The sequence below is a fragment of the Ceratotherium simum genome, chromosome 2 (assembly GCF_057802395.1).
Source record: "Ceratotherium simum simum isolate JZ-2026a chromosome 2, ASM5780239v1, whole genome shotgun sequence".
Lineage (NCBI taxonomy): Eukaryota > Metazoa > Chordata > Mammalia > Perissodactyla > Rhinocerotidae > Ceratotherium > Ceratotherium simum.
Genome location: NC_141901.1, coordinates 38,138,801 through 38,155,390, shown reverse-complemented (window position 1 = coordinate 38,155,390; position 16,590 = coordinate 38,138,801). Strand labels below are relative to the sequence as shown.

Here is a 16,590-nt window from a genome sequence, read left to right as displayed (position 1 = left end):
TCTTCCTCCCTTCTCCGTCTGGAATAGCTATAATCCTTATGTTGCTTTTCCTAATTGAGTTGGATATTTCTCAAAGAATTCCTTCATTTTTTTAAGATCTTATTTCTGTCTCCTCCTCCACTTGTAGCATTTCTATATTTTTATCCTCTAAATCACTAATTCTTTCCTCCATAACATCAGCTCTATTGTTTAAGGATCCTATATTATTTTTTATTTCATTGATTATGTTTTTCATATCCAGAATTTCTGCTTGTTTTTTTCTATAGTTTCAATCTCTTGAATGAAGAAGTTCATTTTATTCCTGAGCTCACTGAACTGTTTTTCTGTGTTCTCTTGTAACTCGTTGAGTTTCTTTATGACAGCCATTTTGCATTCTTTGTCATTTAGATTCTAAATTTCTGTCCCTTCAGGGTTGGTTTCTGGAGAATTGTCATTTTCCTTCTGGTCTGAACTGCTTCTGCAGTTTGTCCCAGTGTTTGATGAGTTAATCTTTTGTCTGGGCGTTTGTGGTAGTTTTAGGTCACAGATTCCACCTGCTACTGCTAGAAGGAGCAGGAGCAGAGTTTCTGGTCCCATCTTATCTCCTGGAAGTTCTGTGGGTACTGCAGGCACTTGCACCAGCCTGGAGAGGGTTCAGGCACTTAGGTGGACTGTGCTTTGTTGGTGGGGCTTCTCATGTGGACTCAGTCAGGGCCACTCCTTGGGGTCACAGGGGCAAGGTTGGGCTCCCCCTTACTGGGAAAGCAATCATGAGCAGGTTCAGGGCAGCTGCCATCTCTTCCTGTAGTCACCCCAGGGCACACTATCTCTTGCAAGGCTCATGTGCCCTAGTGTGGGCCTGGATTGTGCTTGCCCTAGCATGCTTAGATCTGCCACAGACTCTGCTTGTAGACCCATAGACTACTGTGCTTGGTTGGCAGGGCTTCTCATGTGGACCCAGCCAGGACCACTCCTTGGGGCTGCAGGGGCATCGTGGTCTCCTCTCCACTGGGAAATCAATCACCAGCAGGCTAAGGGATGCCACTGCCTCTTCCTGCAGCTGTCCCAGGACATATTCCCACTTTCAGGGCACTTGTGCCAGGCTGGAAAGTGATCATGTGTGTGCACAGGGCTGTCAGGGGAGGGTAGGGTGTGCTTACCTGTCTCCACCACTTCCCAGAGTGTCAGTCAATCCACCTTCAGATGTATAGCTGCATGTGTCTCTCAGGCATCCTGATGTGCTGTGTAGGCTTCTTCTGTTGGTCAACAAATGTCCATTTAGTTGTAGTTCAAAAGGGGGAGAGACAAAGGGAACAGCTCACTCCACCAAGTTGCAGACATCACTCCTGCCTCATATTTTTTAATAATGTCTTTTATTTTTCTGGTATTATTCTTTTGTATATCTTTAAGTTTTTAAAATATAATTTCCTCTATGTGTGATTTCTTGAGGGCCTAACCTCTTGTTTGTTTGTCTGCTAACTTTCCTTCATGATGAATTATTTTCTTTATGTTCTCTAATTTTGGATTGTGACCTCAAATTAGGAAAGCCTTTATATGTGATAATCCTTTGCAGCTTGTATTGAGAGGGGTTCTCTTGAAATTAACTTTGCTTTAAATTTCACTAAGTGTCACAGAGATATTACAAACTTGGAATCACATTTTATTTTAATTTATTGGATTGTGCATTCCAGGATCACACAAATAGAATATTTTTGAACTCTAATCTCAGACTTGTGATTAGTAATTCCCAGAACAAGAAACGAAAAAAAACCCAATATTCAGTGAATACATAGGCAAACTTCCTCCCCACTACAATTGAGTGTATATTTTCTTGGACTAGATGAGAGTGTAGCAGAAGCCTCAGTTGTGTCTTTCCCTTGTTTGCCTGGTCTCAAGGTCTTGTCTCCTGATCCAAGTGACCACAATAACCAAAGCCCTAAGGAACCTTTACATGCCACATATGCCCAAGTGTCAGTTCCTGCTTGCCTCTCTGGGTTCCCATTTTTGCTTTATTTTTTTTTTCCCTAGGGGGTTTCCTTTATTTTGTTGTGAATATGCAGATCTGCATTTAAAAAGAATTAAAAGACGTTTTTTATCTTGTATTTCTGGGTGTTTGTATTATATGTCTTTCCAGGTTGTGTAGTGTGCCATCTTGCCAGAAATAGAATCCATAAGTGTGTTTTATATATTTACACACAGGGATCCAAGAGTCATGTGATAAAACAAAACTATATGTTTGAACATCAGCCAGGGAAGAGGGGTTGAAATGAGATTTAATGGATAGGGAGTATGAGGAAATGGAAAGGAGCCCCTGGGGACTGAGATGAAGGCTAAGTGGAGAATGCTGTTAAGACACGGAAGAGTGAGAAAGAAGGAGGGAGAGACAGAGTGGCGAAAGAGAAGAACCTATGGGTGGGAAGGAATGGTAGCCCATATAAGTAAGACACATAGCATGTTAGAGCCAAAAAGTAATAGAAAATATTCAATTCCTTCAACCCAGTCATTTTACAGATAAGGAAACTGAGACTAGAATGTGGATATGATTTCTCCAATTCACTGCATCCAGCAGGTGTTCCATCCGGGAATTCATCTTCACTCTCTTTTCAAAGCTCCTTTTACTGCAAAAGATTTGCTGTGAGAGGCAAGAAACACACAGACCAGGGGCAGGAAGAGCTACTTGAAGCTAGAAAAATGACAGAAAAACTTGAAGCTTAGTGGGAGGGAAAAAAAGAAGTTCCATAAAGGCACATGGTAACAAGAGCAGTAGTTTTATCTAGCCAGGAGGTTGAGGTTTCTCTTGGTGGTGAAAGGAAGGTAAGATGAGTGTGTGAGACTGTGTGGGGAGGGGAGATCACACCTGGGTTCTGATGAGAGCTTCACAGAAAAGGGAGAAGTTCAGGATCTGTTATGGTGTTTGGGGAAGCAATAAATAAGACGTGTTAGAAAGAACGTGAGGAAGCTGGTGGCCTGAGCACCAATGAATCAAGAAGAGGGTTTCCAGGGGTTCTGGTGACACAGGGAAGAATGCTGGACTCCCTTAGGACAGCTGGGATACCTTGCCTGGTTTAGTTCTAATTAGAGTATATCCTATCCATCCCAATTTTCTCCTCTGAGGTTTCCTATGTCTGGGAGCACACAATTATCAGTGACCTGTATAGCCATCTCCTTGTCTCCCAATTCTTTTCCTTATTTTTTTTTGTTATCCTGGTTCTGATCACCTCCCCCTGCCCCAATTTAACTCTTGATTTTTGACTCTGGTTCTGCTCATCCTCAGCTCCCTCCATTCTCAATATCCCTCAAGCTGCTCCCAAGAAGCCCCTTGCCTTTCTTCTCTCAGATCTTGTCCTTCATCCACCACAGCTGAGTGTACACTCAGCAGTGGGGCTGGCTGAGAAAACTTGAGATCCACAATGGGATCATGATTCAAATACCAGCTGCTTCCTGCATTCCTGATGAGGATTAACTCTGCCCACAAGATCTGAGGTGAAGAAACTTATAGCTTTGCTCCACTTCTCTTTACAATCTTCCTCTTCCTCCCTCTCAGTCTCCTCTTCTTCCTTCTCCTTTTCCTACTACTTCCCTCCTCTTCCACCTCTGCTTCCCTACTTCTTGCTTTGCCTACTTCCCCTTCCTCTCCTCTTCTTTCTCCTCCTTGTCCCTCCTCCTCTTTGATTGCTCCTCCTCCTGTTACCACACAAAGGGCATAATCTGCTCACTGCAAGACAAAAGCTAATGCATCATGAGGCAAGACAGTGGTAAAGAAAGTACTTTTATTAAGCAATGAGCTAGCTAATCAGAAGATGGTGGACTAGCGTCCTAAACAATCATTTTAAGGAGAATATAAAATCTTAAAGCAGTTATATAGGGCCAGTGGGCTATAGAAGAGGGGGTCAGGAATGTTGACCAGCTGCCATTGTAGACTGGGGATCACCACACCAGACCTTTCAGCTGTCATTGATGATGAATGTCAGTATAGAGCTAGGAGGTGCATAACTAAGTAAGGGTCAAAAATCATGAGGCATGCAGTTTTCTGTATGTTTCAGTTATTTATTGTCTAGCCTATATGCAAGCCAAAGTATGTCCAGCTCAGTTAGTTACTTAGAGGTTACCCTTAGTTACAATATGGCTTCTTTCCTACAGTATGTCTTTGCTTATGCCAAACTTGTGTTGAGCTGGTATCACTCATTTTGCATCTGTCATGCCCCGTGGTGTCTCTGACTGTCTCCCATCCTTTTGGTCCCAGAACTTAATTCCTCATTTAGTTAACTCTTTCTTGTCCTTCCTACCTAAACCCAAATTACCTCCTCCTTGCTTTCCCCATTCCACACTCAAGGCTATAAACACTAGCAGCTACATAATTTTGGTGGTCCAGTGCAAAATGAAAATGTGGGGCCTCGTACTTAAAAAGCAGAATAAAATGTTTTTAAAGGTACTAAAGTATAAAACTTTTCCCATTTTATTGTGAAGTCTCTCTTTCAATCTGTCATAGTGTTTTGTTGTTGTTGTTGTCTCTTTGCTTTAATTTGCAAATGGTGCTCTCCCTTGGGCATAGTGACTTACAGTGCAAGTGCAGATACCCTTATGTGCCTGTGAGCTCCAGTCTCTTTGTTTTTGTGTGTGTGTGTTTAATAATATTTGGTCAAAATGCAGTCATCTTGTGTAGAACAATAGACACTGAGGTAAACAGTCTTTTTTAGGGAGGGTCTGAAGGTGAGCATGCCTTTTCTTCTGCTAAGCATTGAGTGTGGGGGTTTGAATCAATCTAGTCAGGAGTTGACTGGGTTTGTGTTTTGTTGGTGTTACAAAGGTCTTCAAATTCCTCCAGCATTACTTTGTTTGTAGGGCAGGGCTGTTTGCAGAGGGTTTTTCTTAATGTCTGCTTCCCTCTCAGGATTTGGTGTTTCCTTTGTTCTGTGCCTCAAGAGGAATTATCTCCATACTTTTGCTCCTCTTCTAGCAGTGACTGCTTCTGTGACTTTATCATCAAGTAATTGACTCAAGGAACTCAAGGATGGGTTTGGAAACATTTAGCTGTTTTTCCAAATTGTTTTTTTTCCCTTTTGTTATGTTAAGGAGATGCAATCACCAACCACCCTGAGCAAGAGCAAGCCTCACCACAAAAGCTACACCTATGACCTTTGCCTTCTTTTTAATGTTAAGTCTCTCCCAGAGGAGCTTAGGCCTTATTACCATAACCTGCAGTGTATGTGGAAGCATGTTTTCCAACTAAGCCTGTGCAAGCAAATACCCACCTCTACCTTTTGAATATTCATTCACCATCTGAAATAAAATGTCCCTGTTTCCCTTTGTTCAGTGAGAGCCATGACTTTGGAAATGATTCTACATGGTCTCCTATTTGCTGCCAATATACTTTACTTTTTAAGACAATTACTTCTTCTGGAGGGTATGATTTAACTCACCAGGAGGCCAACCCACTTTGGTTTCAGTAACAACTTGATGCTTGCTAACCTGCTTGGGAGAGGGAGTAGGGGCGTTGTCTTTGTGAAGCCAGGTATCTGAGGGATACTGTAGATATTAAACCAATTTGCTGTTTTTCCTGTTTAACTTGAAGGGTGACTCAGGGATCTCAAGGATTTGAGGGTTTGTTTTCCAGAGGACTTTTGAGCGTGTTTTGCAGGAGAAAGAGAATGCCTTTGGGGAGGTTGGGATCACTGAATGGCAGCCCTCAGCAGCTATTGAAGAACAGAAGTCAGATGGCCCAGAGGATTATAGGGAGTGACCCCTTTGTTTCTCTGAAGCGCCTCCTCCCAAGCCCCTTAGCTCTATAAAACCCTCTGCTTTCTGTTCTTGGGGAGGTGGATTTGAGCAAACACAGGCTCCCATCTACTCATTTTGGCCAATTCGAATAAATCTTCCATCTCCAAGCACCGATGTCTTAGTGTTTGGCTTGCTGGACATCGGGCACACGAATTTGAGATTGAGAGGTTCAATTTCATTTGTTCTGGTTCAGTCTCATTCTCAGGCATATGCTTTGTTTTTTAGGTTGGGATTGGGCCTTGAAGAGTTCTTTCCTTTCTCTCAGCAGTATGGAACCTCTTATAGTCTAGGACAGGATGTTTTACTGTCCCTTCCCCATTTTTCCCCTTCTCCCAGCTGCAGTGCATCTTCACCTGTGCCCTAAAGGCAACAGGACTTTCTGCCCCTCCCCCAGCAGGTTAAGGCCTTTTTCTGTGTGGGAGATAGGGGCAAAAGATCTGGCTGGGACTTCCTGCCTTTTTCATGCAGTAGCTGCTCTGTCATGCCTTAGGCTTACAGGTAGAGAAAGGATTTCTCAGGTCTACATCCTTGACTCCAATCTTTCAGGAGCCCCTGGTGAGGTCTATGGAAAAAAGCCTAGAGATATAAATGAATTTCCTGTGTCTGTGACTCTCAGGGGTTCTGTATATCCCTGGTAGTTTTTAGTAATTTGTTAACAATTTTAGTTGAACTGTTCTTTCTGGCTTGCATGGCATTTGACATCTATCCCAGGTCAGCAAGATTTTGCATCCCCTATTTCCTTGGAGGAGTCTGTCTTTCCTTAGATTCTGGCTTAATTGTTTCCCCTGATGTTACAGCTCTCTGATGGATTCAAGAAAAGCTGTGACTTTAATTATTCATCTTTTTAAAATTGTAAGTATGAGAGTGAAACTATTTCCAGCTTTCTATGTTCTAATTTTAACTTTCCAAAAAATTATTTTCTTCCTTAAATTAATCTGAGATAATTTCTGTTTACATGTGGGAGATCAAAATTGGCCACCCTGAAATATGTCTCTTTACCTTGATTATTTTCTCTGATGGACATTTGACCTCCCCCAAACTGCCTAAAGAATTTAACATCGAAGGCCTGTTTCAGGAAGGAGTTGTTACCATATAATGGTTGTAATATAATGTAAAATATATGTTACAATAGGAAAGGTACCAACAAGCCCATCTTATCAAAATTCTGTCTCTGCCTGGCCCCAAAAAGAGTTGCCAGACAAACATTTACATTTATAAGGGAAATCTCCATTTGTAAAGGCATCTCCCTCTCTGTATTGGGAAGAGGGGGATGACCTCATCCCTAGAAACTTATCAATGTGGAAGGGGAGGCCTTAAATCTGCGTAATAACCTTACTCTTGATTACCATGCTTGTCTGGTAATCTCCTTTCTGTCTCCTTCCCCACCCCCAACATCCTCCTTTGTGTTTAGCTGAAGATGATATTTAAGATGAAAACCTTCGCCATTGTGCTGAGAAACTCAGTTTCCCTGGTTTCTCCCGTGTGTACGTGTTATTAAACTTGGTACTATTTTCTCCTGCTAACCTGTCTTTTAATTATTTGGGCAACCTAAGAACCCCAAGGGAAAGGGAGGAGAGGGATTCTCCCTCTTCCCCAACACTTGTAAACCAAGAACTAACAAAATAAACAGCCCAAACACATTTATCTAGGTGATAGAAAGACATATTCAAGAGCCTTTAAATAGTTATTAGCACCATGAAACAGGGAAGTCAGCATGTCCAGCAGAGACCAGTTTATGATAAGCACGGAACACCCAAGCAGAACCAAGAAGAAGGGAATCTTGGATAAATGACTCTAGAATACTATATTCACTTTACTTCTCACAATTTCTCACTGATTACTTATCATAAGTAATAGGAGATTTTAAGCAGGACCCTATGTATAACCTCCATGTTTATTAGCGTATGCATTCATCCTAAATATACCTGTTCAAGATTCTCATTTCACTAAGTAGTGTTACAAGTAACACTTACTGATGTTTTAAAAATTTTTATGTTAAAGATCTCCAAAATTTTATGAAATAATTGGATGTCTGAGCCAAATCCTTTCAATCATTCAAAAATATTCACTGAGTACCTACCACTTGCCAGGTGATTTGTCAGATATTGGGGATCCAGTACAATAGGGGTATATATGCAACGTTCAAGCCAACCACTGAAGTCAAGACTCTGAGTGGCCAAACATCAGTTAAGGGTTGCCACTTTAGAAAATATTTTTTCAAGCATGCTTGTTTTGTCTAGGGAGTCTACAAATTATAAGAAAACTCAGAAAACCAAGATTTATAGTTCTTAATTTAAGTGGTTTTTTTCCCAAGTAGACTAAAACTTCCTTGAATAAAGTGATCTCATTGTCAACAACTGTATATTCATGAGTGTAGCAAGATACTTGATCCAGCAGATCTCAAGGACTGTTTGGTGAGTGAATATATATCAATGCAAGTCAAACAGAGGGGTTTTTCTTCATGTGTTTCAATGCTCCTTTGGTCTTTGTGATGGTTACTGTTTCTTCCCTAAGCATAGTGGAGAATTGGTAGTAATTTATACTGTTACATGGGATAATCATAGGGGATTCTAAAAAAAGAAATATAGCAACCAATGAGAAGTCAGACGTGAATGAGGTGGGATGGGGGTGAGACAGGGGAATAGAATATTTGGGGAATATTCAAAAGGGCAAGAGAAAGACAGAGTGACAGAAGAGAGCAGGGGCATGAGAGGATTAGGTAGTGTGCTGGGAAGGCACTTAATTTTACACTTTTACTGGATGAGTGAAAAAGAAAAGTCCCTAGAGATAAAGTGACTTTTCAATACCACACAAGACTTGTTCCATAGCAATAGAATCAGGGGGAGGTGAAAAGGGTAAAAGCTGGTGACAAGGCGAGAAACTGGAAGCCAGAGTAGAGAGTCAGAACTGGAGGGGGCACGAGTCTGAGTAGGCGGTCCAGAGAACTAAAGGGGAAATGAGAGTCCGAATAAATAGTCCAGGGTTTAGGGAAGGAACAGATTTTCTTCATTGCGGACAGTGACGAAAGGAAAGCTTTTCTGTTGGTAGGATAAGGAAGTCAGAATAGAGGTATTGTGGGGTAGGTTTGTTTAGAACAGAAATCAAAGATCAACTTTTCTGAGAGAAAGAAAGAACATCTGCAAATGAAATGCTCTTCCTGCAACTTCCATTGCTAGCAGTTCTCCTCCCAGCTGGTGACAGTAAAGACGGTAAGAACTCTGGCAACTGTCCAGTTCAGTGCAAGAGGGTCTGTGTGTGTGTGTGTGTGTGTGTGTGTGTGTGTGTTTGTGTGTGTGGTGAGTTTTCCCAGCATATACCTGGAGAGTGAGAGTGTCAGCCTCATTCTATTCTGAGTATCCATGACAAGGTCCCTGTGCTCTTCTGAAGGTTGAATATAAAACACAGGGCCCTGGGTCAGGCAAATGTCTCCTGAGACAACTATGGCTCCTCTTTCCTTCCGATTCTAACTTTCCCCTTTGTGGCATGTTTTTTTCTCCATTCTCTCTCCTTCCCATCGCGTATTTTTGTCCTCGTGTTATCTGTTTTTTGCCACAGACTTCCAGGAGCCAGTCTCCTTCCAAATCATCCAGATCTCATCCTTTTACAACCGTTCCTGGGTACGAACTCTGGGCTCAGGTTGGTTGGGTGAGTTGCAGACTCATGGGTGGGTGAGCGACACTGGTACTATCATTTTCCTGTGGCCCTGGTCCAAGGGCAACTTCAGCAATGAAGAGTGGAAGGAACAGGAAAAGTTACTCCATTTGTCCTCCATTGAAAGTCTTCAGACAATCCACAACCATGCCAGTCAATGGCAGCTTGAGTGTGAGTTCAGTTCCCTCAGTGGGGAGTGGTGATATGGGTGGGAGGTGTGTGTGTCTCAGTGAGTTTCTTATTGCTCTAGAAAACAGCCTTCCCTCACTTCTGGACCTTACGTCTCCCCTTATAATACTGCAATTAGACACTTTTGGGCAGAGAGTATATCCAGACCCTGATTCCTCAAAAGCTTCATGTCTTCTGCTGCTTACAAAATCTTCTTTCGTTTATAACAGGCTTGTGCCACATTATCTTCCATTAGTGGTTTCCTGTGACCACCCCTTCCCCTCGCCTCAAATCAGATACTTTCAGCTTCCTTACTCTTTGCTTGACCCCTGAAAGTGTGATTTTTCTGCCCCTTTCTGTCTCTTCAGCAATCTCTGTCAATATATTCGTTGTTACCTGTCGCATTCCATTCACCTTAGATTATTATAACGTCAACTGTCTCACACTAAGTCCTGCCTTATTCTCTGCCCACACCATTCATGTTGCTTTCTTTGAACAATTGGGCCCCTTCCTCGTGTCATTCATTTCTTTCTCCATCTCCAGCTACCACCAATTCCTCTTTTTCTGAACCTCTGCTGAAAGCCAACATTGCTCCAGTCTCTCACTCTCCTAAATTTCTCCCTTCCGCTTCTATTGTCTTTTGCTTCCACTCATTTCATTTTACCACTTTTGTTCATTTTACTCCCTCTTTTGTTAATTCACAACCCCTTTCCCCAGATCCCTTTGAGTTCCAGATGGCAGGATGCTGTAAGCTGCACTTTGGTGAGGCCTCAGTAGGCTTCATGCACGTTGCTTATCAAGGATCAGATTTCATGAGCTTCCAGAACAATTCATGGTTACCATCTCCAGAGGGTGGACGTAGGGCTCAGGATGTCTGCAACCTATTCAATGGGGATAAAGTTGGCCTGGAAATAACACACAGGTTCCTCAGTGATACCTGTCCACGTCTCCTCTTGAGCCTCCTTGATGCAGGGAAGGCAGATCTCCAGCGACAAGGTCAGTCCTACACCCTTCCTTTAAGGCTTCTCTATTCTAAAATCACACCTTTCCATCATCCCCTTCCTGTGAAGGGGCCAAGAGGGTTAGGGAATAAAGGGTGACAGATTCCTAGAGTTGGGAAAGATGTGTTTATCTAAACTGATATGAAGATATGAACCTCTAAGTCTCTGTTAGAGACCTCATCTGAATATCTTTCCTGTCCTTTGCAGTAATGCCAGAGGCCTGGCTGTCCACTGGCCCCAGTCCTTGTCCTGGCCGTCTGATGCTGGTTTGTCATGTCTCTGGCTTCCACCCAAAGCCTATTTGGGTGATGTGGATGCGGGGTGAGCAGGAGCATCTGGGCACTCAGCGAGGTGACGTCTTGCCCAATGCGGATGGGACATGGTATCTTCGGAAGTCCTTGGATGTGGAAGTCACTGAGGCAGCTGGCCTGTCTTGCCGTGTAAGACACAGCAGTCTAGGAGGCCAGGACATCATCCTCTACCGGGGTAAGAAAGAACTGGAGCCCAAGCTGGTAAGGGGACTAGGTGGTCCTCAAGCAGAGCAGGAGAACTAGATGAAAAATTTGGGATTCTAGGGACTTCAGAACCAAAAAATTAAAAGTAAGTTTTATCCAAGAAATAGAAAAGTGGAAAATGAGGGACCTGCTGATGTAGGAGGATGTTGGGGGTTAGACGAAGGATCCATCTCCGAAAAGGGATGAGAGAAGAAATAGAGACAGAGGAGATTGGTGACACAGACACTCAAGGGGACAAAAGAAGACCAGGGAAATGCAATAAAATGGAGTAGATTTGAAATGATATTCTTGTGTGCATCCAAATCCTCAGAACATCACAGCTCCGTGGGGTTGATCATCTTGGCAGTAATAGTGCTCCTGGTGCTTCTGACAGGTCTTGCATTTTGGCTTAGGAAGCGCTGGTGAGTTCTTTGTATCCATCCTTCCTGCTCTTTGCCCCACTCTTCACTTGTCTTCCATCTTTTCTTTTTCTCTCTCCTCAGTCTTCCCTCTCAGTCCTCTTCCTTCTTACAATTCACTTCTCACCTCCACTTCATGCACAGTGACTTCCTTCTTTGTTTTTGTCAGACACGCTGTGAACCTCCAAGTACTATTGTCCCTTTGGAATGGGACCCCAGCAACACAGGGGCTCAGAATGTATCTAAATGCAAAGAATGTGATGACATCCTTTCGATTATCCTTGTAGAACTTTTGTTGTTGTTTATTTCTGGTCAATGATCAGTTATCAGTATAAGCCAGGTGTAGTTTTGTAGGATTTGTTGTTCTGGCCTGGGTTCTGGGACTTTAAAACTCAAATTATAACTTTGAATTGAATGAGGTCCTAGCAGCCTCCACACATTCAAATATTAATTGTCATCTGTTCTATTTCAGATATCACTTCTTCCAGAGGGTCTTCCTTGTTACAGGTGGAAGCAGTGTTTTCCTTGCCTGAACTCCCAGCACACTTGAACTGTACTTTGCCAAATCTACTCCTCACTTCTTGCCATGTGTTGCAGCTATTTAGATTCCTTTTCTTCCTATAATTTTTAAGTTTCCTGAGAGCAAAGTCCACATTTTTAAATATTTATAACCTTGGGAAAGTGTCTTACCTGCATGTAATATGTTCTAAATAAATAGCTGTGTTGAATTTATGCAAAATTTATAGACTTTTCTTTTTTTTTTTTTTTTTTAAAGATTTTATTTATTTTATTTTTTCCCCCCAAAGCCCCAGTAGATAGTTGTACGTCATAGCTGCACATCCTTCCAGTTGCTGTATGTGGGACTCGGCCTCAGGATGGACGGAGAAGCGGCGCCTCGATGCGCACCCGGGATCCGAACCCGGGCCACCAGCATCGCAGCGCGTGCACTTAACCACCAAGTCACAGGGCCGGCCCTATAGACTTTTCTTATTCTTTTCCTTCCTGACATATTTGCAGTAGTTAAGACATTTGAAGCTCTTCCTCTTAAAAGTCTCACTTGCCCAAGAGACTCACACTTCCCTAGTCCCTTCATGACTTCTCCGAGCTCCTGAGGAGAAACAAAATATTGTTTCTGACCATTCTTATTATTTAACTGTAGAGCCCTCTTGGGGTGAAACTATTGCTCCAAGCATTCTAATCAAAAAGAAGAAGGTAGAATGTAGGTCTTTGCTATTCAGTGTGATTCTGGGACACGCAGCAGAGTTATCACCTTGGAGCTTGTTAGAAATGTAGAATCTTGGGTCTCAGACTTAATGCATCATAATTTTCATTATCAAAATCAACAGAGGATTGATAAGGTGCATTAAAATTTGAGAAATACTGATATATGTGATGCCTGAGAGGTAGTAGTGCAAGGTGTAGCACTGAGGAAAAAAAAAAGCTAGTCAAGAAAGAGAACAAGAGTGTTAATCCTCAGGATTGAAGTGAGATCAAGGCAAGGAGAGTACATACAGCACATTGTCACTATTCATGGCTGTTGTGTTAGTCACTGGGAACACTGAGTTAGTGACTATTGAGCCACCTCTCCTGTGGGAAATACAAGGTTAGATTCCTGTGAGCCTCTGGTCAGAACATTTGTGTCAACTGATGAATACATTTTATGTGCATTTCTGTTTAAAGACACATTATTTAATATACGTATTTCCAAATGATATATTTATTATATGCTGTATTCCTTTATAATAAAACATCAGCCAAGCATTATTTAACATGTTCCCAACCCTGGGTAATATGATGATAAATTCCTTGGACTTTCATCCACACAGCTCTGCTGTCCACTATGTTTTTAAAAACAAACAAACAAACAAAAAGCAATCATCATCTCATTAATCCACAAATCTATCTCATTTTCCATCTTTCCATAGCTTCACCAAAGCATTAATGATATTGCTTTAGCACTCTCTGGGGTCCCTCCACATACAGATGAGGGAATTTCCTCTTCCTTTTTCTGGAGTTACTGCATTGTTGATTCATTAACACTGAACTAATGGCTCATAACCCTATAACTCATATCTGAACAAAGCTTGTCTACATGTGCATTTTCTCCATAAGGCATATCACAGCCTTCTTGTGCTTAGGAACACTAGACAGCACTTGAGCACTGTACCTCAGGGCCATTTTAAATGGGAAAGTGACCAAGCAAGAGCACAAAAATGCAGAAAATGTGGCATTCAATAGACCATGAAAAGGACACTTGTTTACAGTGTGAGAACTGAAGGAAGAAGGCAGACTGCCACCTTCTTTGACCTCAGCTGGAAATGAGAGAGGAGCGTGACAAATTTTGCATCACTCTGCACATGTCCATGCATGATTGTGAAAGGGTTGTGAGTAATTATTTGGAGGTTACAAATAAATTTTAACAGGTAGACTAATTAGCAAATACAGAATTCGTGAATATTGAAGATTGACTTTTTATGACTAATGACCCTGAATGGTAATGTGAGTTGAGATATCCACAGCTAAACTTCAATTACTTTAGGATCCATTCATTAATTTAACAAACCTTCTTAAACACCTACTATGCAGTAGGGACATATTGGGTATAAAGTAGTGGGGAAGAGAAAGATCACCACTATCTTCTGAGATTGAAAATTTTCCCTTCCTCATTTCATTCTATAGTTTACTGTTTTCATTCTTTGTTGTTTCTATCTTAGTTTCTTAGTACAGTGATTTATTTGGGTTGAACTAGGGGAAAGGGCTTAACTGTAATTTGTTTATGGGGGTGAAAAAGGGGGCCCAGGGCCAGGAGAATATCCAGAGGTATCCAGTGCAGGTGGCAGCAGCTGCATATGTGGAAATTTTGGGAAAATAAAGTTGAGATGGGAAAGTTAGGAAAGGTGAAAAATTTGGGATGCGGGCGAGTGAGCAGTGGGACCACTGCTATCTTCTTATCTGGATTAGACTGGTTGGCTGCTTCTCTAGGCTCCAGTCTACCTTGTCACCCTCACATAGCAGCCATGTGATTTTTAGTTGGTTGACTCCATCCTCATCTGTAGTTCTGGACCCTGATAAGCCTAAGGTGATCATGAGAAAGCATCCTTGATAATGTGAGAGGCTAAAGGATGAAAGGTAACCTATAATTAAAGCAAATCATAGTATCAACCCCACTGATCCTTGCTCAGAGTGGTGGCTCAGGGCTAGGCACCTGCTCTATGGTGGCACAGTTTATATGAAGCCTGATTCTTGTGTTTGATGGTAGGGGAAAGAGATGCTCTCTCTTGTCCTGGATGTTATGGTATGGGGTATAAAACATGAAGTGCTTGTTTGACAAGCACTTGTTTGACTAGCAATGACAGTTAAATAATCAAAATGCAAGACACTGTGAATTTCTTCTTGATATAATAAGTTTGTTCATTCATTCATTCATCATATATTCAGCTTTTACTATTTGTATGGTAAACATCTTCACTGAGATTGGTCCAAAGACACAGAAGCAGCTGTGTCTCCAGGTATTTAAATTACAATGAATAACCTCTTCCTCCCAGCTCACTCCTTTTTTGATGTCTATATTTAATCACCCAGAGTCAAACTTCAGAAATCTTTGTAGGCTTTCTTACCCAGCTTTTCTGTTTACCAAGTTATTCTCCATAAAATCTCTGAATGTTATTTCTTCCTTTCCCTATTGGTAGGTTTAACAACCTCAGCATGGGATAAATATAGAGTTTTCCTCTCTCCTAGTATACAGTCCTGTTGGTTTCCTCAACAAACACTGCCTTAGCCACAGTGGGCTCATGTTTAAGGGCTAGAAGTTTCTGCTACTGAGACTCTCCTCAAGAAAGTTTCAAGACCCTGATATAAAATGTGAGGCAGGTTTGTAATTGGACTTGGAAGAAAACAGAAGGTGATATATAAGCTTCCTGGGATTTGGCAATTGGAAGGAGTCGGCTGTATTGTCAGAACTAGTAGGCAGTCCAGGGTAGTGGGTAAGTGAATTGATGACAAAGCCATTCCAGTTGTGAGAAGATGTAAAGTGCTGGGTATTGTGCCCACCCAACTGTGTCCCATCTTCTGGTTACTTGATGTAAAAGTAACTTGATCAGGGCCAGCACGGTTTTGTAGCAGTTAAGTTCATGGGTTCCCCTTCAGCAGCCCAGGGTTCGCCAGTTCAGATCCTGGGCATGGACCTACCTACAGCTCATCAAGCCATGCTGAGGTGGCATCCCACATAGAAGAACTAGCAGGACCTACAACTAGGATATACAACTATGTACTGGGGCTTTGGGGAGAAAAAAGAAAAGGAGGAAGATTGGCAACCAATGTCAGCTCAGGGCCAATCTTTCTCAAAAAAAAAAAAAAGAGCTCTTAGAAACAAAAAATCAAAAGTAAATTAAAAAAGAAGTAACTTGATCGAGTAGAAAGAATGTTTAAAACATGAAATTTTGTTGAATAGTAAAAAGGTATAATATAGTATTTGATGTTTTTCTAACTTATTAATTTGATTTTAACTTTGTTCTAAACTTTTTAATGGCATGTAAGATTTTTTTTTTAAAGAATTTTAGACATGTGACCAGATGGCTATAGTCAGCTTTGTAAATGACAAAGGATGTAACATGTCTTTGCATTATCACGTTTATAAATATTTCTGTTTACTCTTTATAATCATTTAATTATATTTTCCTTAGTTATTAAATATTTTAATTGCTCATATAGATCTTTAAAAAAAACCTTTTTTTATTCACACATGAGAAGAAGTTTAACTGACCAAGTCTACAGCAAGCTGGAAGTTTATAGGACATTTCTCAGTTCTAGAAAGAAGGATTAAAAGAGAACTTGTGAGTGCAGCAATGTGTAATTCCAGGGAAAAACAAAGGAAGGGAAATTTCTTCTTCAAAGACATCTGGCCATATCTACACACAAACCTATGTTCATCACAGGCAGAAATTAGAGTTTAGGAGGAATTTTAGCAAGAATAAAAGAAAAATCAATCTATATCACATATCAAGAAAATTAGCATTAGCCATTTTTGCTTTGAAATCCATTTTCTGTGTGATGTTGGTTTGGGGCTAGAAACATTCACTAGTGAATTTGATAATTGATGTG

The 16,590-nt window shown here is 41.4% G+C and overlaps 1 protein-coding gene across 3 annotated transcripts; it reads left to right on the top strand.

Moving 5' to 3' along the window:
• The first annotated feature begins 8,665 nt into the window (after positions 1-8,665).
• On the top strand, positions 8,666-12,229 carry CD1A (CD1a molecule). Of its 3 annotated transcripts, XM_087441167.1 has the most exons (6): positions 8,678-8,966; positions 9,313-9,579; positions 10,294-10,572; positions 10,785-11,063; positions 11,403-11,493; positions 11,963-12,229. In XM_087441167.1, coding segments are annotated over exons 1-6 (978 nt in total). In that variant the 5' UTR covers positions 8,678-8,905; the 3' UTR covers positions 11,964-12,229. The 3 variants fall into 3 exon arrangements, with proteins under 3 accessions (XP_014653169.2, XP_087297293.1, XP_087297297.1); XM_014797683.2 differs by having other exon boundaries at positions 8,666-8,966; positions 11,403-12,229; XM_087441171.1 differs by having other exon boundaries at positions 8,680-8,966; positions 9,313-9,393; positions 11,403-12,229.
• Positions 12,230-16,590: the final 4,361 nt, after the last annotated feature.

Bases quoted from the DNA above. Each gene is read 5' to 3' on its own strand.
- CD1A (XM_014797683.2), top strand. From the start codon at position 8,906: ATGCTCTTCCTGCAACTTCCATTGCTAGCAGTTCTCCTCCCAGCTGGT. The intron at 8,967-9,312 runs GTAAGAACTCTG...TTTTTGCCACAG, and splicing joins AGCTGGTGACAGTAAAGACG to ACTTCCAGGAGCCAGTCTCC. The intron at 10,573-10,784 runs GTCAGTCCTACA...TGTCCTTTGCAG, and splicing joins GGCAGATCTCCAGCGACAAG to TAATGCCAGAGGCCTGGCTG.